This window comes from Siphateles boraxobius, unplaced genomic scaffold (assembly GCF_051911475.1).
Source record: "Siphateles boraxobius isolate OS27281-9 unplaced genomic scaffold, OSU_SipBor_1 26, whole genome shotgun sequence".
Taxonomy (NCBI): Eukaryota; Metazoa; Chordata; class Actinopteri; order Cypriniformes; family Leuciscidae; genus Siphateles; species Siphateles boraxobius.
In genome coordinates this window covers 8,808,669-8,832,525 of record NW_027508876.1, presented here as the reverse complement: position 1 = coordinate 8,832,525, position 23,857 = coordinate 8,808,669, and the positions used below count along the sequence as shown (strand labels likewise).

The 23,857-nt window shown below is 38.8% G+C and overlaps 1 protein-coding gene across 22 annotated transcripts in view; it reads left to right on the top strand.

The window, feature by feature from the left end:
- Positions 1 to 1,518: 1,518 nt before the first annotated feature.
- The window catches only part of mak (male germ cell-associated kinase), a 51,880-nt gene continuing 29,541 nt past the window's right edge, over positions 1,519 to 23,857 (top strand). For 4 of the 22 annotated variants that reach the window (XM_077244308.1, XM_077244299.1, XM_077244302.1 and 1 more), the window contains exons 1-8: positions 1,519 to 1,586; positions 1,672 to 1,706; positions 10,210 to 10,272; positions 10,342 to 10,448; positions 11,428 to 11,482; positions 12,147 to 12,268; positions 13,715 to 13,797; positions 19,980 to 20,112. In XM_077244308.1, the coding sequence (XP_077100423.1) occupies positions 10,348 to 10,448; positions 11,428 to 11,482; positions 12,147 to 12,268; positions 13,715 to 13,797; positions 19,980 to 20,112 (494 nt within the window). In that variant the 5' untranslated portion in view covers positions 1,519 to 1,586; positions 1,672 to 1,706; positions 10,210 to 10,272; positions 10,342 to 10,347. Of the gene's footprint in view, positions 1,707 to 10,209; positions 10,449 to 11,427; positions 11,483 to 12,146; positions 12,269 to 12,441; positions 12,522 to 13,714; positions 13,798 to 19,979; positions 20,113 to 23,857 lie in introns of all 22 variants that reach the window. The other 18 variants (XM_077244309.1, XM_077244300.1, XM_077244304.1 and 15 more) reach the window with 9 other exon arrangements.

Here is a 23,857-nt window from a genome sequence, read left to right as displayed (position 1 = left end):
ACAATAGGACGTCTAAACTATCAGGACGTTGAAGTTTCAACCAAGTCATACGTTTATACGACTACCAGACAGTAGCCTATATAGAGCTTTGCGTTAATGATGATGATGGAGACAATAATAATAATAATAATAATAATAATAATAATAATAATAATAATAATAATAACAACAACAATAATAATAATTAGCTGGAAAAAACCGATGCTGAACGTTTATTTGATATGTTAAGTGGAATTAAAATTAACAGAGAAAAGAGATTATTATGACAAAAAAGATAAACAAGAGACATACTTTATGTTAAATCTTATAATATTACTTGCTTAGTTTTACATACACAAATGTAAATGGTTTCAAAGGAAACAGTCCACTTTCAAGCCATGAAGCTGTCAGAACTGGACATTTACAAATAACTAAATTCCTCCTTTTTTATTTTGAGTAAACCCTTCTTTTTTGTTTTCTTTTTTAACTCTCCTTTCCTCTTCTTTAATAGCCTATGTGAATAATTTATCTTTATATTTCCATTATGTTTGTTATAGCACTTGTCATACGTTATTGTATAAGGAAACACCTTGTATTTCTGGCATGGTAAATTAACATTTCTTTGGAAATAATAATAATATTTTATTTGAAAAAAGTCTGCATCAGGATGAGTAAAGACAGCGTTCAAGCAAAGAAAAGAAAAAGAAAAACATTGTGAGAGTGAGTTTTTCTTTACAAATCTAGGGGAAAAATGTGTGTGTGCCTAATTTGCGGCGCTAGCAACAGTAAAGTCTTGTTATGATCTATAAATGAGATAAGTGGTTATCTGGAGCCTCTTGGCTCCACCTCCCCCCACCCCAAGTTGCTCTTTTAAAAATCAGAACAAGTTATGATATATTATAGTATAGGCTAGATTTAAGTATTGTTTAACATAGCTCTCAGCCACTTTCATTTTTAAAGAAGTAGGCTATAGTTCTCAAATGAAATAAGGTTGGAGACCATGATGGATAATTCTATTTTCTCCTCATCAGTGCTGCCATCTACTGATAACTTGGACCAGAAACTATACCTTGTCCTCTTTCTCCAAAAACTTGGAGCTTCTCATTTATAATTTTTGCATCCTCCTTATTTCCTATCGTAATATTTCTTCATCATTAGTCGTCCTACGATTAATAATCACATGTTCTACAGTTTCTCTCTCCAAAGCATTCATACAACCAGATGCTTAGTGTTTTATTTGGACCATAATTATATTTTCTTCTCTACTATTTTTTCCACTAGCCTACTCCTTCCTCCTCCAACTTTTCTTTGTATTGAATAGCCTATTATGTCTTCCTTGATTTCTGTTGCCATTTTAGTAGCTATTATTGACTTGATATAGGCTGTCTTGCAATAAGGTACTTCAGTAAACTAATTTCCAAGTTTTTTTTGTGTGTGCAGGTCTATCAGCTTCTTCTTTTAATTTAATTCCCACGTGAATAAATAATTTATGGTATAAAATATGCCCTTTTGAACAACAAGCCCCATGAACCTTTGCGTATCCACGTGACCCCTCAGACTTCCGGCTGGCTGAGTGTTGTTTGCTGTCGCGAGTGTCGGTTGCCAGGGTGAGGATGGATCACACATCTTTAAAAGAGAGATAAACTGACATTGTATATCTTTTAAACACATCTGTCATATCTACACACACAGGCAAGGACTTACAGGGAGGAGTGCCATCACAACGGGTGAGTTTACGGAGTAGAACTATGCGCAAGATCATGCGAATGAGCAAAACATTTACAGTCAGCCCACAATAATCAAATGAAAACACATTTCAGATTAATAATGGAGAATAAAAATAAATTATGCAAAGTTAATGATGCAATTCTAATAAATAACCCTAAGTGTTGATAGATTATGCTGGTTATATTTAAACGCATTCTCGGAACACTCGTAAAATCATGTTTCTTTTTAATATTGTAAGTTATGTTTATACGTTGATTTTCTATGTTATTTCACACGTGTTTAGCTTATTGAGTGACCTTGAAGAACATCTTAAATCCATGTGCTCTCTGTTGATCCAGTAATACCTCCTAGTCTTAAACCAGATTACTGACTGACAGAGATCTGTTTTGTGAACATGTAACGTTACTACGTTTCACATACAGAACACCATTCATGTTTGGCCTCTTGCATTTGGGCATTTTTATAATATATGAGGATTTTAAAATCAATCTAATGATGTTATCTGTATTTTTTTTTTTTTTTTCCTGTGTGCTGTTTCGGTAATTTTATCAGGATGAATTGACTTGACTTTAGCCTGACTGATGTGAAGGCCTTGCATTAGAGTGAATCTCATTAATTGTTTTAAGAACATATAAATCTAGTCATGGGCAAATCTTAAGGGTCTATGATTGGATCATTATTGCAGTGATTATTATGTTTCTAACATGTTATATGTTTGGCAACAGTTATTCTACAGTTCTTCTTCTAAAGTGTGTAGCTTTTCATTTCTTAAACAACCATGTAGGAAGACATATCATGGCCATATTCCAGGATGAAAATGACCCATATTCATCAGTCTCAAATTATGACAGAATGGTTGGGAGGCAGCATGAATAATCATTTTCACAAATGAATGGGCATCTCTGAGTCCAAAATGTATTGAAAGTCTTTGGGATGTGCTGGAGTAGATAGAGTGCTTGTCAATACAAGATCCTGACCAAAAATGTATGCACCTCTTGGTGGAAATAATTGTCAAGTCATCTTTATTTATATAGCACTTTATACAATATGTTGTTTATACAGTATGTTTCAAAGTAGCTTCACAGTGATAACAGGAAAATTATGCATTTTGGCTGCTGTTCAGCTGAAGTCAGTTCAGTGTTGATTCAGTTTCATTGTAATATCACCAATTATTTAATTAGTTCATTTCATCTATAAAGCATTTCTGCAAAAAAATGATGTCATCATCCAGCTCAGTTCAGTTCTCATACAACAGTCAGTGCAGTTGGATCAATAATATTGTTGAATATTAAGTGTGCCCAACTAAGCAAGTCAGTTGTTGTGACATTGGCAAGGAACCTGAACTCAGAAATGAACAGAAATGGAGAAAAAATCCTTGGGAGAAACCAGGTTCAGTTGTGGGGCCAGTTCTCCTTTTGCCAATGATGGAACATTGTGTCATTATGATTCAGGCTGTGTCATACACGTCAGAGTTCAGATCGGGATTGGTAGCATTCAAATATTTAACCAGTTTCTTTTGCTTGAAGATCGATTCATGACGCCAGTGTGTAGCCGAAGCTGGCCATAGGGTCTGTGCCGAGGACCTGTCTGGTTGTAGAGGTCTCTGCTGAGGATCTGTGCCAATGGCTGTCATGTCGACGAGGCCCTCACATGCTTTAGTCTAGTAGACATGGTCTCTGCTGACATTCAGTGCTGCGTTTTGGTCATGTCTAGGTGCAGGTCCACCATCTGATCTGGATAAGGACCCAGATCCGGCTGAATACGGTAACCTCGGGATAATGATGAGACAGACAGAATAAATTTTAACGTAGATGCATCTCTTCTTACGATGTAACAAGTACATCGGGCATTATAGGAAATGTTCCTGGTGCATGGGTTGGAATTGGGTTTCCATGTCGGAGCAGTTGCATGCAAGCCTCTCACCTCCAAGTAGGGCTGCACGATATTGAAGAAAAATGTGGTATGCGATAACTCATTAAATAATGCGATATTCGATATGCAATGCGATAATGCTTAAAGTGTGTGAAATAAACTTAATTATCTTTAAAATGATATAACATACGTGTTTCACATTCTTTTTGTGACAAGAAAACATCTCTATAACTTCTGAAAGTGAACAGCAGTGCTTTACTGCAGCATAAGAAGTGTTATCTTAATATAAGTGTAAACCACGGGGTTTAGGGTTTCAGGTTATCCTACATTAGGTTTATTTAACAACAGAAACTGAATAATCAAATGTAAAAATAAAACACTGCTTAGTTTTTTACTGTATGAAGTAAATATACTGATTCTTATTAAAGCTACTAAAGTAATTCAACCAAGAGCAGTAAGTGATTTTCTCTTTGTCTTTTGTTCATGACCCCAGTTATTGCAAGCCGTTGCGAAATGCATATTTCGATAATTTTGATATATTGTGCAGCCCTACCTCCAAGTACAATGCCAAGCATTGGATGGAGAGGTGTATATCACCCTGCTGGAGCACCTCTGGAATTATGTCTCTCTGTTGGCAGTCTGATGGGTGATTTGGATTTGGTGGATGTCAGGAGAACGTTACCTGCATGCATTGTGCCAACTGTAAAGTTTGGTGAAGGAGGGATAATAGCATGGGGCTGTTTTTCAGGGGTTGGGGTTGGCCCCTTACTTCCAGTGAAGGGAAATCTTATTGCTTCAGCATACCAAGACATTTTGGACAATGCTATGCTTCCAACTTTGTGGGAACAGTGTGGAGAAGGCCCTTTCCTATTCTAGCACTCTGCACAAAGCAAGGTCAATAAAAACATGGTTGGGTGAGTTTGGTGTGGAAGAACTTGAGTGGCCCGCACATAATCCCAACCTCAACCCCATCAAACACCTTTGGTTTGAACTGGAACGGAGATTGTGCCTGACCATTAGGGCTGGGTACCGAGTTCGGTACTTTTTAGGTACCGACCGAATTCCCTCGATACTACAGAGTATCGAAACGTGTCTTGTTTTTCGGTACCTAAGTGGTTAATCTCGTCAACGTTAGTGAAACAATAAACATGCAGTATGATTGGCTGTGGCGGAAAAACACTAGTTTACGCGGCTGCCCAGAGACGTGGCTCGTCGCACGTGAGGCTGTAGTGTGTGTGTGTGTGTGTGTGTGTAAGCGTCCAACCCAGATAGATAGAAAATATGTGGAAATGATCAAAAGTGTACCTATGTACCCGACTCGATGCCATAAGCACACGATGCAATATTTTCGACAAGATAATTGCTGCCAAGACCGGTAACACGGTAAATCTGATAAGGCACTTAAAAGCGCACAGAATACACTCGGGAGTAGAAAGTTTATCAGCCTTCGACTACAAGAACTGGAGCGCTTCACATATAAACCAAAACTCAGCGTATAGTAGGGGTGGTGAAAAAAATCGATTATTGATTAATCGCGAATATGTTATGGACGAGTATGAATCGATTATTAAATCTTCAAAAATCGATTTTTTTTTTTTTTTTTTAAAAAATGCATTTTATTTTGTAAAAAAAATTATACCGGAAGTTCAACGTCACGAACGCGCCCAGCTCCAGTTAGCAAGCGCGTCTAACGCACTGTCTATGGTGTAACCAGCCAGAGCGAGTTAGAGCAGGTGTGTAAAAGCCTGTTTGAGCCTATTTACAATCGTATTTGATTGCAGAGCGCCGTAGCCCAAGCACTACCTCTCGCTCGTTCCTCTCTCTCTCCCTCATATGAGGCGCCGTTTAGGGCTTATATCAAACTTGATTCACGCACACATATATGAAACACTTGCATACACATATATTAAGTAGTCAAACATACATGTATACTACTGAATGCTCAAACAAATACATATGAAATGCACAACAACACACCTAAAGTCGCTCACGCACATACACGCAAACTCTACACACACGAGATGCGCGCACATACAAACTCTCCACTCACATAGCCTACTCATATGAGACACGCGTGGGACACACAAACTCTCCACGCACATATGAGACATGCGCGCACACACTCATATGAGACGCGCGCAAACTCTCCACGCACATACTGACGCGAGCACACACACACACAAACTCGCGCACAAACTCAATGAGACGGAGACACAAACTCGCGCACAAACTCAATGAGACGGAACACACACAAACTCTCCGTGCACATACTCATCTGAGACGCATGCTCACACAGTACATGATATGATTCTCAGTGTGAACAGAAATCACACATTGGTAAGTGCATTTTTTGTTAACAGAGACAGAGTCCATTGCTTTTATTGTTTTTGGTTGTTTTGTTCATTTAAATAGTCTTTAGAAATAAAAGTTTATTGATCTTTGAAAAGGTGTACCTTCATTATTATGCCATTATCATTATTTTAGAAGAAAATGGTCTCAGAACGACTTTATTATCAATATTATCGTTTATCGTAATAATTTCTTGGACAATTTATCGCCCAGCAAGATTTGTTATCATGACAGGCCTATAGGTGTTACTGAAGTTACAGTAAGTTGTTCAAAAATGTTCATTTTGTCTTCTTAATGATTAAATTGGACAATTTTCTTCTAGAAAGGTGTTCAGGTGGAGAGAAAACCTTTTCTTTACCTTGATATGTTTCGACTGCAACCTACAGTCTTCCCCCACCTGAACAACACCTTGTCTTTCTAGAAGAAAAAATTTCCAATTTCTACAGTATGTTGGTTCTGATCTACTTCCTAAAGGAAATAAGCCTTTCATTTATTTGTTATTGTTTAGTTCAAGTTGATGAGTCACAACACAATGTGATGTATTCATTTCTGTGTTCTACAGAACATAAGCTTCATACAAATAATTCTTAAGTTATACCTACACGACACAGAAAGTGCTTTGAGTTGTTGTTACTCAATAAAAGAGTTAAGTAATTCAGCAGCTGACTTTTTTTAACACTGCAATCACTTTGTAGTGTATTTTCGTTTACTGATGTGAAATGGAAAATCAATAATCGCTAATCGAGAATCGTTAATAATCGAAAATTGACTGTAATCGAATCGGGACTTCAATAATCGTAATCGAATCGAATCGGGAAATCAGACAGATTAACCACCCCTAGCGTATAGGATACCTGCCTCACAGACATGAGAAATAGTTCTATATATGTTCAAAATATGTCTACTTTTAAAAGAAACAATTAGAAATAAATAGTTTGATTACCTAATCCATATAGGCGCGCGCGTTCACTACTGCAGAGATGACGAGTCAGCATCGCAAATTTGCAATAATCATCTTTGCAGCCAACACGTTTAGTAAACACTTGTTCATTAATAAACAATTAAAATATCTCCTTGCTATCGTTTCCCGACACATCCATAATCATTAGGCTACTTTTGCCAGTGCTTTGCGCAAGCTTCATGTGTGCTGAGCGCGAGGGATATATCCTGCACCCCAGTAGCCTATATTTAATTCAATTCACATTTATTTGTATAGCATTTTCACAATACATATCGTTTCAAAGGAGCTTTACAGAAAATGCATGTGTCTATATTACAATTTAGAGTGATCTGTTATCAGGGGTGACTGTGTTTCATTGATAAACAATGCATTAAGTTAAGGCAGAAACAATGAGCTCATTGAAGTAAAGAATACATGTTGTTAAATGATTAGGAAACATAGAAAACTTTAGCATTGGTGCTTTTTTACAGACTCAAAATATGAGTGTAAAAAAGTCAACAAACTGAAAAAATAAAAGTTTTTTTTTTTAGGTAATGTTATATTGATAAAATATGTATCGAAAAAAGTATCGTTCAGGAACCGGTATCGAAGTCAAGGTATCGGTATCGAAAATTTTGTTACGATACCCAGCCCTACTGACCATACTGGAGCATACTGGATGAATTCCCACTGAAATGATCAAATCTTGTGGAAAGCCTTCCCAGAAGAGTGAAGGAAATGGGGGGGGCCAACTTCATATTAATGTCTAGGCTAATTGTTTATGTTTAGAATGCAATGTCATTACGGTCCCTGTTGGTGTAATAGTCAGGTGTTCCAATGCTTTACAGTGTACATTAACATGTTAAAAATGGGTACACACACAAGGGTAATATTGTGTTGTATTGCTTTTTAATTATGATTTTACTTTATGTATTTTTTTTTACAGTTTAACACAGTACTGTACAGAACTGAGAATCTAAATTAAAATCCCTATTTAGAATAATGATAATTACCAAGAAAAAAAATCCAGATGCATATTGGACGGTACAGAGAAATTTTTAGAGAAATGTGCTGTCATGAATTGCAACATCAAGCGATAGTCATATCAAGTCAACTCACCTTTTTAGCACTTTTTACAATTTTACAGATCGTTTCAAAGCAGCTTTACAGTGATAATAGATAACAATGATTGTTTTGGCTGTACAGCAGCTCTAGAAGAAAGTCATTGTCTAGCTTAAAGGTGCACTCTGTGTAATATTTAGGAGGATCTGTTGCGAGAATTGCAATATCATTTACATAACTATGTTTTCAGTGGTGTATAAAGACCTTACATAATGAACCGTTATGTTTTTATTATCTTAGAAAAAGCAGTTTCTATCTACATACACCGAAGATCCACGTACATGTTTAAGTTGCTATTTTGCACCGTTGGTCATGTTTCTACAGTAACACTAAACGGAAACGCGTTTCGTCACTATGTTGTACTTCGTGCAAAGAAGTTCTTTCGGTGACGTAAACTCCATTAAATCTGCATATAGCGCGGGAATTGAAGATCGGATTTATATCCGTTTTGCGAAAACACATTTATGTGACCAGGTGTAAATGAAATAATTTTGATAAATCGGATAGCTATCCAAACTGTGAAAACGCATAAAGTGGCCAGGTATAAACAGCCCCAATGAGGCCTTTGCAGGGGATAGTCTAGTTGACACTGTCTCTGCTGATACTGCAGGGCTGTGTTGTGGTCGTGTCTAGGTACAGGTCCTTCATTTGATCCATAATTGAAGAAATTGATGTAATTGTCCAATAACATCTTTATCAGGCATGTGTTCAGTTGCTGTAGTGTGCTGTCCCATGCAGAAATAATGCAGGAACAGATGAGATGGCATTTCTCAAATAACCAGTCGAAGGCCAAAATACAACACTGAGAAGGTTCACTGTGCTCACAGTCAAGTTTTATTTGTAAATGTTTGATTGGTATCTACTTTTAGAGATCTCATTAAATTGGAAATGGACATGGGTAGTTGACACCTTTTGGTTTGACATGCTGTGCTCCATTTTATTAAATATTTTATACAATATTTTTCTAATTTGCTTAAACTATTCATGCAGCTTTTATGGCTTCATGTGAACTAAGAAACTAGCCTACATGGCATATTTAATAAAAGGCATTTTCACACAGAAATACGGTAGTAAAGTCGGTCGGAACTTCCATTTCATGCAGACTGCGCTGAAATGTAAAAAAAAATGTCCATGGATATGTTATGCGTCAACTACCAATATAAAAAAAACTACATACAAACTGTGCACCTACATCAGAAATAGTTCTTCAAATTGATTTGTTATCAGTAATATCTTGAAGCATAGATTAATGTTAATAAATTATATTTATGCAACATGATACAGGACTTTTACTCCATAGATACCCCCTTTTCAAGATGCACCTTTTGGAAAAAGGCTTTTTGAAGACCAAATCCTGTCTTTTAAATTTCTCCTTTAAAATTTCATATTGCACATTTTTCATATTAACATTTTTAATTTTTGTATTTAACGTATGGTAAAATCTAGTAAAATGTGCCAACAATCACATTCAGAAATAAACAGTTTATGGGTAGCTACCATAAAAATAACCTGAAGTTCTCATTTAGTAGATGTCACTATACTGATTTCTCACCTTTTTATGTACAATTACGTTCAGATGCTAACATGTAAAAAAAAAACAGGTGTTTGATCTACATTTATAACCCAACTGATTCAGGGAATATGAGTGTTTTTCCTTAGGCCAATCACATAGCGCTGAAAAGACACCAGTTTCTCCCTGAAGTTGGAGGGCAAGTGCTAATCCATTACGCCGCATCAAGGATATTAACAGGTAGTACGTAGGTGAAATAAGAAATGATGGGGCCTCGCTGGTGGGTAAATTCAGCTCTTTGCCGATTTCCAGTTTCTTTAGCTGGATGACGGCTGTGGTAATGAGTAGCCCCTCGTTTCTTTTTTCAGGTACATACTGACACACTTGCCTGTCAGTTTCTTCGAAGTGGCCACTTTTAGGACCGCAGTAAGCTTTTCTTTGACTTAAAATTTTTAAGACTGTCTTTTTGGGCTTGACATCTAACATTACGCTCTGACACACCGTATTTCTTGGCTGCTTAATAAATTGTTTGATGACTCTGCTGCGTTTATTTCTGGGCGGAACATTCGTTTTACTCGTTCCGGGTGTATTATTGACGTAAAAGTTTAGACCCCCGAATGTAAGACAGCTCCAAAACATTGTCTTATATTCGGAACAATACGGTACATTAACCAGTGCATGATCTTCCATTTTCTGTATTTGTTTTTAGTGCTAACAGTGGGATGGAGTGGCGTTCACTGCTGGACTTCTCTTAAGCTCATCTAAAGGACAGGTATGATCAGGTGATTTGTGAGGAGAGATGTCCATCTGTTTCTGTTTCTTACTGTTTCTCTGGGTGAAGGTGAAGATGAACCGTTACACAACATTCAAGCAGCTGGGCGATGGGACCTACGGCAGTGTTCTGATGGGGAAAAGCAATGAGTCTGGAGAGCTAGTGGCCATCAAGAGGTGCGTCAAACAATTACGTTGCGTATAAAACCAAAAGCAAACCAAGAACAAACAAACCAAAACTGCATCTGCACAGACTTCCACTATGTTACTATGTTATATTGCATTCTCTTAGGATCTTCTCTTTTAGTGAGTGTAGTAAAAAATAGTTACTGCCTCATCCAGCCTTTCCTATGGGATGCAATTATGCAGTTCAGGTTCATCCAACACGTACTTCTGCTCATTGAATCGGTCCTGGTGATGTGAATTATAAATGCACCTCTTAGGTGTAGTAACTGTGCCGGGACAGGAGGTCACTATGCAAATTGATACCTGGGTGACGGTGAAAGCAGTGAAAGTGGCCAAGTCTGCCTCAGTATCAACAGTGCTCTCTCTTACATAATTCCAAGTGGACTTTCAGGTCCAGCTGCTGGAGAGGGGCTATTATAATGATACTAAGAATTCTAGAATTTTTTTTAGTATCTTTTAGAAACTGGAACATCTGACATGGACACTGGCTGGCCGGTGTAGAAGGGAAAAAAAGTACAAAGTAGATTTTAAAAGTTCAATGCAAGAACTAAAATAAAGTAAAAAATAAATAAATAAATAATTACGGAATGTTTTTCACTAAAGGAACGCAAGGAAGAGTGATATTAAATCATATTTATTTATATGCACCAGCATAACTTTACATAATAATAAACAGCAATAACAACATAACTATTTTTTACTACACGCATTAATATATGAAAAAAGCCACACAGAAACTTCTATGAACATTTCTAATGATGACACTGATAAATTGTTGAGTCGAAGTTTAGAAACGATTCTGAGACTAAAAAAGTGATTCTATGTAATCATGAACACACCAGATGAAAACACATGTAAAGGTATATTAGCATTGTTCCATTAATAATGGGGTGGTAGATTCTGATGATTGAAAACATGTTTGTTAGCAATGAAACCATGGAGATGAGATCAGTCATTGTGTTTCTCACAGAATGAAGAGGAAGTTCTACTCTTGGGAAGAGTGCATGAATCTGAGAGAGGTCAAGGTACGAACTCAGAGTACACAAATTCAAGAATAATAATCCAAAAAAGGAAAATTGTCATCAGAACTTTAGAATTTACACTGTGCCTTAACCAGACATGATGCGGCAATATTCCAGCAATTAGCAATTTGTCCACACCAGACGTGACAAGGCTACAAGACATTACAAAATCACAAATAACAGCGAATCAGAAGAGCCTGTGGGTGGGCTTTAGAAGTGCTGTCTTTAACTCGTAAATAATCAATTAAATAATCAAATTTATACAAAATCAAACTTCATTAAAAATGCATACCTATTGACATATACAATTGTCATGGAATATACTTGTTTGTTCACACAGAGTTCATAGTTTGAAAGTTCTTTCTTTTTTATTTTCAAGATTTGATACATCCATGGTCGCTTTCATGACGGGTGTTAACGTCACGCACAGTGATATTTAAACTAAAATTAATCAGTACCTGAGATTATCACTGTCATTAGACACAAACAGTTTTTTTGTAAATTCTTGTTCCCAGCTGTGACGTGGCAGAAATAGAAACCATTTCAAAAATAAAATGCCTTGTCACAAGGCCTGTATCGGTGTTGTACTGGTTAGGACACCGTGTTAAACTGTTAAATCTGGGTGTTCATAATGTTTCTGCTGGTTTTCTTCATGTCTGTGTTGCAGTCACTGAAGAAACTGAATCATGCTAATGTGGTGAAGTTAAAGGAGGTGATACGAGAGAACGATCACTTGTACTTTGTCTTTGAATACATGAAAGAAAACCTCTACCAGCTCATGAAAGACAGGTATGAAGAGATTCCATATTCCATCTACCATTTTCTGTTATTAAGTGCCCATGATGCCTTTGATATATTAATGAAGTCAAACTTAACCTTGGTCACAATATTTCTAAATGGTCTTTGTGGCTGATGAACGGCACATTGATTGTTTGACGGCTGTGCTGATTCTCTATCTCCAGAACCAAATTGTTCCCAGAGTCAGTCATCAGGAATATAAGCTTTCAGATATTGCAGGGACTATCATTTATTCATAAGCATGGTAGGTCACAGGGCCATCATATTCATGTCCAACAAACTAGAACAACTGAGTCTGAGTACAGTATCAGACAGACCTACTACAGACTGAATTTTTCTTGGGACTGTTTCTGCTAAAGACTCAGTTGTTCTTGTATCTCTGTGGTGAGACAGGATGTGTGAGTATCTCAGCTGCCAAAATGTTAAGCTAAATCTGAAATGCCTATGGCATCCCAGACACCTTGTATTATAAGCAGTTAAAGGGGTCATATCATGTTTATTAAAATATTCTTCTTTTATGTCGGTGCCTTATGATTGGCTGACCTCTTGCCATGTGAAATGGTTCAGCAGATGTGTGTTGAGTATTGTTTTATTGCCCCATCCCTCAATAACATTAACAGTTGTCGCTGAAATGTGCCTTCAAACTGTTAAGATCAAACCAAAATTATTAGGGATTGCATTAATAATTAATTTTAGCTACTCCTTTCCTTTCTCATTCACACTGGACCGACAGGTGCTAACCAACGGCAAGGGACGTTTTGTCTGGTTTTGTAGGATCAGCATTTTTTTTTCCATTGGTCGGCTGTTTTCGCCCACTGAACATATTCCAAATGCATTGGTCAGTGCCTGTTGCAGTGTGAATTAGCAATAGTGTTTATATTTATCAGAAGGAAATGATAATCAGCAGTTGCTTCTTACAGCCAGAAACAGCCGTTTAACAGATTTTACCACTTTTTACACATTGTTTGTTCTTCTAGCATTTATCCTGCCTTATTACCTTACCTTGAATTGACCTATTGAATTTCTAAACTTTAAAAAAGTGTTGTGGATGTGAATGAGGGATAGTCATATGTTAATGTTTCAAGTTTCTGACATCAGAAAGGTCGGAAGCCATTTTCTAGCTTAGTTTCAATAAATGCTCTTTTTGTACTGTGAAGGACATTTAGAGTTCTGCAAGTTGCAGTCTGTTTTCATAGTACAGTGACTTCTTAAATTCGAATGTATCATTCCATGATATGATCTCTTCAAAGAAGATAATACATCTTCAGTGGTAGCTTTCTCAGCTTATACCATTTTCCCAAGAGCTGCAACCAAACAGAAAACATTTGAGTCTCACACATCTTGTGGGTGAAATACTGTTCCTCTTATCTTCTGCCTCTGTTTCTTTTTTTTCTTTTCTCCTCTGTCTCTTTTTTGTGTGAAATTCTCTGACATCAGGGAAAATAAGATGTTTACTGAGAATGAACTAAGGAACATCATGTTTCAAGTTCTCTCTGGTTTGGCATTTGTGCACAAGCATGGTAAGATTTCCTCTTTCAATACACTTTTATTTGTTCATCTCTAATGTTTTAAGGAGCTTTATAACACCCTTATAAATTTTTAACCGGTTACGTATAAACTATTAATTAGTACATGTTAAATAGTTAAATGTTACATTTATTTAAAAAAAAACTTTTTACAACCACAGTCAGGGGGTGAACCTTTTTGCCCACCAGACACAGAAGCTGGTGAATGCCCCCCCTCACCTTAAGAAATTATATATCTTAAAGGGGTCCTATTATGCTTTTTCACTTTTTCAACTTTAGTTAGTGTGTAATGTTTGAGCATAAAATAAATCTGCAAGGTTACAAAGCTCAAAGTCCACTCCAAAGGAAGATATTTTATTGAACAGAATCCACTTTTCAAGGACTACAACGAATGGCTCGTTTAGACTACAACGCACTTTTTCTGGATTTAATGAAGTCATAATGTTCCTCATTTAAATAATCCCCGCCCACGGAATAAAAGTTGCAGAGGCCTGGTTGAGTTGCACTAGAGAAATTGAAGAGTGTTGTCACTGTTTTTTCCACCCCGGAAAATTTTATCCTAAGGCTGACAAATTTAGAGAGGTTAAAATTTATTTTTAACACTGTTCCTGAACATTATAACCTCAGCGTTTGTCTGTGCGCTGCACATTTTACGGAGAACAGCAGACAGACTGAACTGATAATCACTCTTTTGTGTGTTAAACACAATCTACTTAATACAGACAACTTTTTTATAAAGAAAAACAACAAATCAAAAAAAAAAAATATGATCATAATCTATGACAAAAATGCCATTATAAACTAGATTAGTGGATAATTCAGCAGTAAAATTTACTCTAGTAAATTCACGAGTGCACAATGATTTGATAAAATCTGAACATTATTTAGTGGGGAACAATTAAGAGAAAATAAGTGTAGTACTTAATCTGGTAAAATGTTACACATTGCTTTGTATTGGTGTAAAATACATTCATGAAAAACAAGATAATTAAATCAAAAAGATAAAAAATGTAGGCTATATATACTATAAAATTAAGACTTGTTGACGTTCGCATTGAAAAGTTCAAAACACTAAGAGGAAAGACATATTGATGCATAGTGTATTATACAGTATCTATCTATGCAATAGTTTATTCACCCTTTTCTTTTAAAGGGGAACTTTGCAACTCTAGCCATTTCTTCGCTGATTTTCACTTTTGTTGTCGCATATTGTCTCAGTGAGCTCCCCCTACAGCTGTGGGGCGTATATTTCACAACACTGTCGTAAAAAAACTCACTTGCTGCACCCTCCTCCCCCTTTCAACCGCTGCTCATGTGCATTTGTTATTATCGGAGCCGGCCAACTTTATCATGTGGAGCTATGTCTACCGAGGTGGGTAATACATCATACACAGTATCATATGGCGTGTGTGTTAATGTTGAATTGCCGTAAAGCACTTCGCGTTTCTCGCTCGTTCTCGCTTCTCACGAGACTTCCTATTTCCAATTTACCGGGACGTTAGTCCCCATGTTGCAATGTTGGTTTTCCGCCTGGGAACGCTGGGGGGTGCCGGAAAAGTCACCATTCTAGCCAGAACAGGTTATTTAACCACCCAAATGAATTCTAAACGGTTTTATTAAGTTGAAATAGTTGCCAAGTTCCCCTTTAACAGTTTTAAATTTCAGTTACTGTGGGTGTGATGAACAATTATACTGTAGTGCTCTCTACTCCTGTGTTTTGATCTAACAGACTCCCAGGAGAAAGTAACATGATTAAGGTACAGCAATACAGTCCAACAGAGTAATTTTATGCTAAACCATAGACCTTTATCTACAGATCAAGTATAATAATAGTAACATTGAATCATCTTAGAGAGAGTTTCATCGTGTTGACTGTCGTAACTGAAAGCGACACGCTATTTGAATGCTGAATGGAGAATGACTGACAGCCGCAGCGAAGGGAAGAGTTTACGTGACTTGAATTGAATGACTGAAATATTAAATTCTACCTCACATTAGACTATAGAATGCTTCTGAACACTTATAATATAGTGCACAAAAACTTAATGGTTCTTTATAATGTATTTGTGCCTTTAGTGGGGCTTAACAATGACAGAATAGTATACGCACAATATCGAATTTGGATCGGCCTCGTCTAACCGATACCCGATCCGGCCAAGAATGGCTGTATCGGAGCCGATACCGATACTGAGTATCGGATCGGTGCATCCCTAATGAAAACTCCGGTCATATCAATAGCTTAATTAAAGCAGTTCACTTTCGAGTTGGAACTTGCACTGCGTCCTAGGACGCAAATGGGGAATGCCTCCGACATGACCGGTGTCTGAAGCACATGACAAATCACGACAATAACATTGGCTGAGGACAGCCAATGACGTCACTACTGCTGGACTTGAGTTTAAAATGGTGCCTCTAGTACACGTCATCCTATTTCGTGTCTTCAGAAGCCGTTTATTTGTGATGTGTCGAAGGCAGTTATGGCAGTGAAAGCTTTCAGGAAGTGTGTACATCCGTGTCAGTGGACCTGATGTTACTTACAATCTGTGCATGATCTACTTGGTCGAGGAGGATGCTTGCTCTGTCCTCGAGGGGGCTGAATAAGGGCATTGCGAGAGTTTCTCTATGAGGAAACTCCGCTCTTGTTTGTCCCTTTTTTCGAGGGAATTGGGACAATCGTCTGTGGATCAGGACCTGCTGCAGCTGAGGCGTGGAGGAAACTGAGATGTGGGGATCTCAGATAGAGCTTGCAGAGAAATTCGAGAAAGGTATGGCTCTTTCTCATTCTTCAGTAGCTGATGAGGGTGAGCTGCTGGAGGGGGGGGGGGGGGGGGGGGGGTGCTATCAGTCACAACCTCTGATCCGGCACAGAGAAGAGCAGGATGTGGCTGTTGAGGACAATGATGTCTCTGAATCCGCACCGCCTGCCTGCCCCACATACAACTGTTGCTGGAGGTTATGTCTCGTGCAATAGACAGATTAGATCTGTCATGGCGGCTTGAGAAAATATTCGTAATCATAATCGTCCAGCTCTTGTAAGCCTTCTGTTTCTTCCGGATCTGCATGTGAGATTGAAAGATCGGGGAAGAAACCATATTCGGCCTGCATTCATCCATTTCAGCATGCAAATTATGCAAGAGTGGACGGGATGCGTGAGCAGATATGAGTCGATGCCACGAGTTGAAGAGATGCTGGCCAGCTACCTCTCGCTGGGAGAGGCATCGGCGTTAAAGACTCCCACTCTGCTGACCAAACCGCTGAGTGTGACATCACATTTGAATGTAGGCTGCAGCGTGTCAGACCTGGGCTGTCCTGCACACAATGGCTGCATTGTAGGCTTATCAGGCCGACCTGCTGAAAGACCTGGACCAGGGTCAGGGGCTCCCCACTGAGGGGGTAGACAGATCTTGCTCTCTGTGCCACCAAGCAAACTGCTACCGCGATTGGTCGATCTATGGCAGCAATGGTGGCAACGGAGAGGCATCTGTAGGTGAACCTGCAGACATGGGGGAGAAAAAGAGAATGGCGAGCAAGCGAAGACACTTCAGCAGATTCTAGTACCGGCTAATTGAAGCGAGTACATGAGAGGACACTGGCTCCACTCGGAGATTGTAGAATCTGGTGAATGTGTTGGGTGTCGCCCAGCCTGCAGCTCTGCAGATGTCTGTTAGCGAGGCGCCATGCACTAGAGCCCAAGAGGAAGCCACACTCCTGGTGGAGTGGACTTTCACACCAAGGGGGCATGGTCGACCTTGCTGCTGGTATGCCAAAGCAATAGCTTTGACTTTGAAAGAGAGCCTTTCCCTTCAGCTTCCCACCATAACAGACAAAGAGCTGGTCTGAGGTCTTGAAACACTGCGTTCTGTTTACGTTGGCACGGCGCGTACTGGACAGAGGAGTGCCAAGGCTGGGTCTGCCTCCTCTAGGGGCAGTGCTTGCAGGTTCACCACCTGATCTCGAAAGGGAGTGGTGGGAACCTTGGGCACATATCCAGGCCGGGGCCTCAGGATTGCGTGAGAGTAGGCCGGCCCGAATTCCAGGCACGCTTCGTCAACGGAAAATGCGTGCAGGTTCCCTACCCTCTTAATGGAGGCCAATGCAACCAGGAGCCCTGTCTTAAATGACAGAAAACTTAAGCTCCACTGATTGCAGAGGCTCAAAGGGAGCACTCTGCAGGGCAATTAAAACCACTGAGAGGTCCCAAGAGGGAATGAGAGGAGGGCGAGGAGGATTGAGTCTCCTCGCTTCTATCAGGAACCTGATGATCAGGTCATGCTTTCCCACAGACTTACCTTCGACTGCGTCGTTATGTGCGGCGATAGAGGCAACAAACACTTTCAGGGTGGAGGGAGATTGCCTTCGCTCCAACCCATCTTGCAGGAAGGAAAGCACGACAGTAATCAGGCATTTTCTCGGGTCTTCTCGGTGAGAAGAGTACCAGTTGACAAAGAGGTTCCACTTCAACGCGTAGGCATGTCTCGTGGACGGTGCTCTAGCGGAAGTGATGGTAGCCACCACCGCTTGTGGTACGGTACTCAAAGAAAGAATGTCCTTCCTCAGAGGAATTGGCCAGGGAGGTGCTGTCGCTAGGAGTACAAGTTTGGAGAACCAGGTCCGGGTGGGCCAAGAGGCACAAACAATATGACCTGCTCTTCGTTCTCCCTGATCTTGCACAGACCCTGTGGCACACTGGGGGAAATGCATACTTGCAGAGACCCCGCGGCCAGCTCTGCGCCAGTGCGTCCGTGCCGAGCGCCCTCGTTCAGGGAGAAAAACAGGTCACAATGGGACGAGTCGTGGGAGGCAAACAGGTCTACCTCTGCGTCCCCGAACTGATCCCAAATCAGCTGAACCGACTGGGGATGGAGTCTCCATTCTCCACGAAGAGGCTGAAGCCGTGAGAGCTCATCGGCTGCACAGTTCAGGTCTCCCGGGAAATAAATGGGTCGAAGCGACCTCAGATGCTTCTGACTCCATAGGAGGAGGAGACGGGCGAGTTGCGACATTCGGTGGGAGCGTAGACTACCTTGTCGGTTGATGTACGCTACCGTCGCGGTATTGTCTGAGCGGACTAGTACGTGTTGGTTCTTGAGCAGCGCAAGAAAGCAGTGCAGAGCAAGGCATACTGCCAGCAACTCTAGGCAATTGACATGCCAAAGGGGCTGGGGTCCTGTCCAGGAGCCTGCGGCAGCATGTGGTGGAGGCATCTGTTGAGACAACAACATGCCTGGAAACAGGTTCTAAGGGCACTCCAGCCCGTAGAAAACAGAGATTTGACCACGGTTGACTTGGCTCCGAAGCAAAAACATAACTGCATGTTGCCAGCGTACATCCTTGTATACCCACGAGTTGGGGCGGAGTTACGCTATGCAAAATCCGCAGACCCATGGCATTTCTTTGCCATTGGTTCGTTTTGTAATACTCAAAGTTGATAGGCTTTTTAAGCAAAACCCCATTTGTCATCATGACATAACTTGTAGTGACCACTCAGGGAACTGTCTTCAAAGTGGGTGTTGCTAGACTTCCTCTCGCGTGTATTACAGGCACCCCTTTAACCTCTGGTTGCATCAGTAGTGACGTCATAGGCATAGACAAAGCAAGCATGCTCCTCGACCAAGTAAATCATGCACAGATTGTAAGTGTCATCAGGTGCACTGACACGGATGTAACGCACTTCCTGAAAGCATTCACTGCCATTACTGCCTTCGACACGTCACAAACAAACGGCCTCTGAAGACACGAAATAGGCCGTAGTCAGCAAATGTTATTGACACTGGTCATGCCGGAGGCATTCCCCATTAGCGTAAAACGCAGTGTCTCGTTCCCCTTCTCAGGTAACCAAGGTTGCATTCGTAACCGAGGATGATTTATATGGAGCAGGTAATCATTTTAACAAAACGACTGACTAACAGGTTGACCACCACAGTGTCTGGCAGGTAAGGAAAAATACCAGCCACTGGCAAAAAATACTTGGATTTGACTAGTATTGGGTATTAATTTTCCACCATGTACACAATCTTAGTATAATGTAGTATTTGTTACTTAAAATCTTAAAAAAGCTTTAATGGTGTTATATAAGCTCCTTATCTTTGTATGTGCATTGGGTGCAAACAATACAGATTAAGATGCATTCTAATCTGCATGGTGACTTTTACTATCTTTTTGGCATTATCCTGTAGGATTTTTTCACCGGGATATGAAACCAGAGAATTTGCTGTGTATGGGTCCAGAACTGGTGAAAATCGCTGACTTCGGACTGGCTCGAGAGATCCGCTCTAGGCCTCCTTACACAGACTACGTCTCAACACGATGGTACATGTATAAAAATAGTTTAATGGGACATCACATTATCACTATTTAGGAGGGCTATGTTTTTTTTTTTTATGAAAAATTTTTCCAACAAATGTGTGATTTTTACAACCTGAAAAATGCACAACAACATAAACCAGCAAAACTACGTAAATTCTTTGCTAGGAAAATTGTGTATAATTACAATACTTTAAATGAGTCCACCCCCCAAGATTATGGTTATAAACATGAACCTCATCTGAAAGGCAAAGGGGGAGGTGTTGCTGTAATTTATAGTAATATTTTCAGAATTACTAAGAAGTCTAGTTTCAAATATAATTATTTTGAGGTGTTGGTGCTTAATGTAACAATATCTAGTGTAAATGATAAATCACGTTTAAGATTTGTGCTGGCTACTGTATACAGGCCACCAGGGCACCATACAGACTTTATCAAACAAATTTGCTGATTTTCTATCAGAGTTAGTACTGGCTGCGGATAAAGCCCTCATTGTTGGTGATTTTAATATACATGTAGATAACGAAAAAGATGCATTGGGATTGGCATTTAAAGACATTCTTAACTCTATTGGAGTTAGACAACATGTGTCAGGACCTACTCATTGTCGTAATCATACTCTAGATCTAATATTATCACATGGAATCAATGCTGATGCCGTTGAAATTCTGCAGCAGAGCGATGACATCTCAGATCATTATCTAGTCTTGTGTAAACTTCATTTAGCCAAGGCTGCAAACCCGACTCCGTGTTACAAATATGTTAGACCTATCACTTCTGCCACTAAAGATTGCTTTATTAATAGTCTTCCTGATCAGTTTCATCATCTCAGCATCCCAGATAGCTTAGAAGAACTCGAAATTGCGACAGAAACTTTTAACTCTCTCTTTTCCAGCACTTTAGACACAGTTACTCCTTTGCGCTTAAAGAAGATTAAAGAAAATAGTCCAACGCCATTGTACAATGAGAACACTCAGGCCCTTAAGAGAGCAGCCAGAAAAATGGAGCGCAACTGGAAGAAAACAAAACTCGAGGTATTTCGCATTTCATGGAAAGAGAGCACGATTGCATACAGAGAGGCCTTAAAAGCTGCTAGATCTGCTTATTTTTCAACCCTATTAGAAGAAAATGAACAAAACCCTATGTATTTATTTGAAACAGTGGCTAAACTAACGAAAAATAAAGCTTCAACCCCAGACGTTTCCAAGCAGCACAGCAGTAATGACTTTATGAACTTCTTTACTTACAAGATTGATAATATCAGGGAGGAAATTATTACTATGCAACCGTCTACTACAGTATTGCATCAGCCAGTGCATTGTAGTCTACCTGACGAAAAATTCGATTAATTCATTGCTATGGGAGAGGAAGAATTTTCTAAACTCGTTAAATCATCTAAATCGACAACATGTATGTTAGACCCTATACTGACTAAGCTACAGAAAGAGATGCTTCCAGAGGTCATAGATCCTCTTCTTAATATCATTAATAAATCTTTGTCATTAGGATACGTACCAACAACTTTTAAGCTGGCTATGATTAAACCACTTGTTAAAAAAACGCATCCTACAGAATTAGTCAATTACAGGCCGATCTCGAATCTACCTTTTATGTCAAAGGTACTAGAAAAGGCAGTATCTTCACAACTATGTGCCTTTTTAGAAAGAAATGATATCTGCGAGGATTTTCAATCAGGATTTAAACCGTACCATAGTACTGAAACAGCTCTCATTAGAGTCACAAATGATTTGCTCTTATCATCCGATCATGGTTGTATCTCTCTATTACTGTTACTCGATGTGCTGATGTACTTAGTGCTGCATTTGACACTATCGACCACAACATTCTTTTAAATCATACTTATCTGACCGTTATCAGTTTGTAGCATTAAATGAAGAGATGTCTTATCGATCAAAAGTCCAGTATGGTGTACCACAAGGCTCAGTACAAGGACCGTTGCTGTTCACTCTGAACATGCTACCCTGAGGAGATATCATTAGGAAGCATGGCATTAGTTTTCACTGTTATGCTGATGATACTCAGCTCTATATTTCTTCAGTTCCTGAAGAAACTTACCAATTCACAAAATTAACGGAATCCAGAGCAGATATAAAAAAAAACTGGATGAGCAATTTCCTACTACTTAATTCTGAAAAAACAGAGATTCTAATTATTGGACAAAAAAACTTCGTAATTATTATTCGTGTAATTATTCGTAAAAATTCCTATTTAGCACCAACACTTTGGAATAATCTTCCTAACATTGTCCGGGAAGCAGGTACTAATTCCTCTAACTGTCAGGTATATTATGTGTTTCAAGCAAAAGTCAAAAGTGGGATAAAAATTATATGAAATTAGTTAAATTGTTTTACTACAAAACTAAATGCTAAAATATAGATAATTTTTAAGTAAAGGATAGCCTTGATACTTCAGCAACAACGATACTTTTATAACCATAGATATGAAATAAAGTATGACTGAATCTTTAAAATATATAACTAATATTATTAGTAACACTTTACAATAAGGTTCATTAGTTAGAATTGTTTACCTACCTTAGTTATTAAGTTAATGAACAATTAACTAAGAATTAACAATACTTCTACAGCATTTATTAATCTTAGTTAAATTAATTTCAACATTTACGTATACATTATTAAAATTAAAGGTTGTATTTGTTAACATCAGTTAATACACTGTGAACTAAGATGAACAACCATTGAACGGCTGTATTTTTATTAACTAGCATTAACAAAGATTAATCAATACTGTAACAAATGTATTGCTGATTGTTAGTTCATGTTAGTTAATACATGAACTAATGTTAACTAATGAAACTTATTGTAAAGTGTTACCACCAATAATATTAGTTATATATTTTAAAGATTCAGTTTTTCAATTCAGTCATACTTTATTTCCTATCTATTGTTATAAATTATGCCTGCTAATGGCAGTGATGGTATCTGCAATTCACTTTCAACCAACAACCTAGAGATAAAAGAGAGAGCTTAAAAGTTCTATCAAAATTCCTTAAAGTGAAACTGAGTGTTGGGTCCGAGTCCACCTTTGTCGAGTCCAAGTCAAGTCCAAGTCCTTAACAATCGAGTCCAAGTCGAGTCCAAAGAGGGCCGAGACGGACTTGAGTCCGAGTCCTTAACATCCAAGTCCGAGTCGAGTCCAGCCGAGTCCACAAAGATTTAAATGATTTGAAATTGACCTTTCACAAAGACCCGCCCCTCTTAGTTACTGTTGCTACATCCGACAAGCCGTTCCACTCTCACTCCAAATGTTCTCACACAGTGAAAAATATATTGTGGAGCAAAGAGGACAGTGAATATGCGCCAACATACAAGACAGAGCAGCCTACTTTTGGGATGAAATAAAGTCTCATCTTTTACATTTTTATAATTATTATGAAATTCAAACAATAAATCCTGTTTTGTGGTGCTTTAATGTGTAGGCCTCAGTTCAAGCAGCACATGAACTGATAATCTCAGCTCAGTTAAAATTAAACATGAATGAAAATCAGAACTGCAAAAAGATATCAATACACACCATTTTTCAAGTTCAAGTCCACTGACTTTAATCTAATAACTGATTTGGTATGTTTGTCGGACAAAAATGGCGGTATCTGCATTATGATTGGTCAGATCGCCTGTCAATCAAATTCCGGCGAAAGGTCTCAACACTGAGCTCTTAAATTAATATTTTAAACCTTACAACATGATTGCAATGTATAGACAAAGTCATA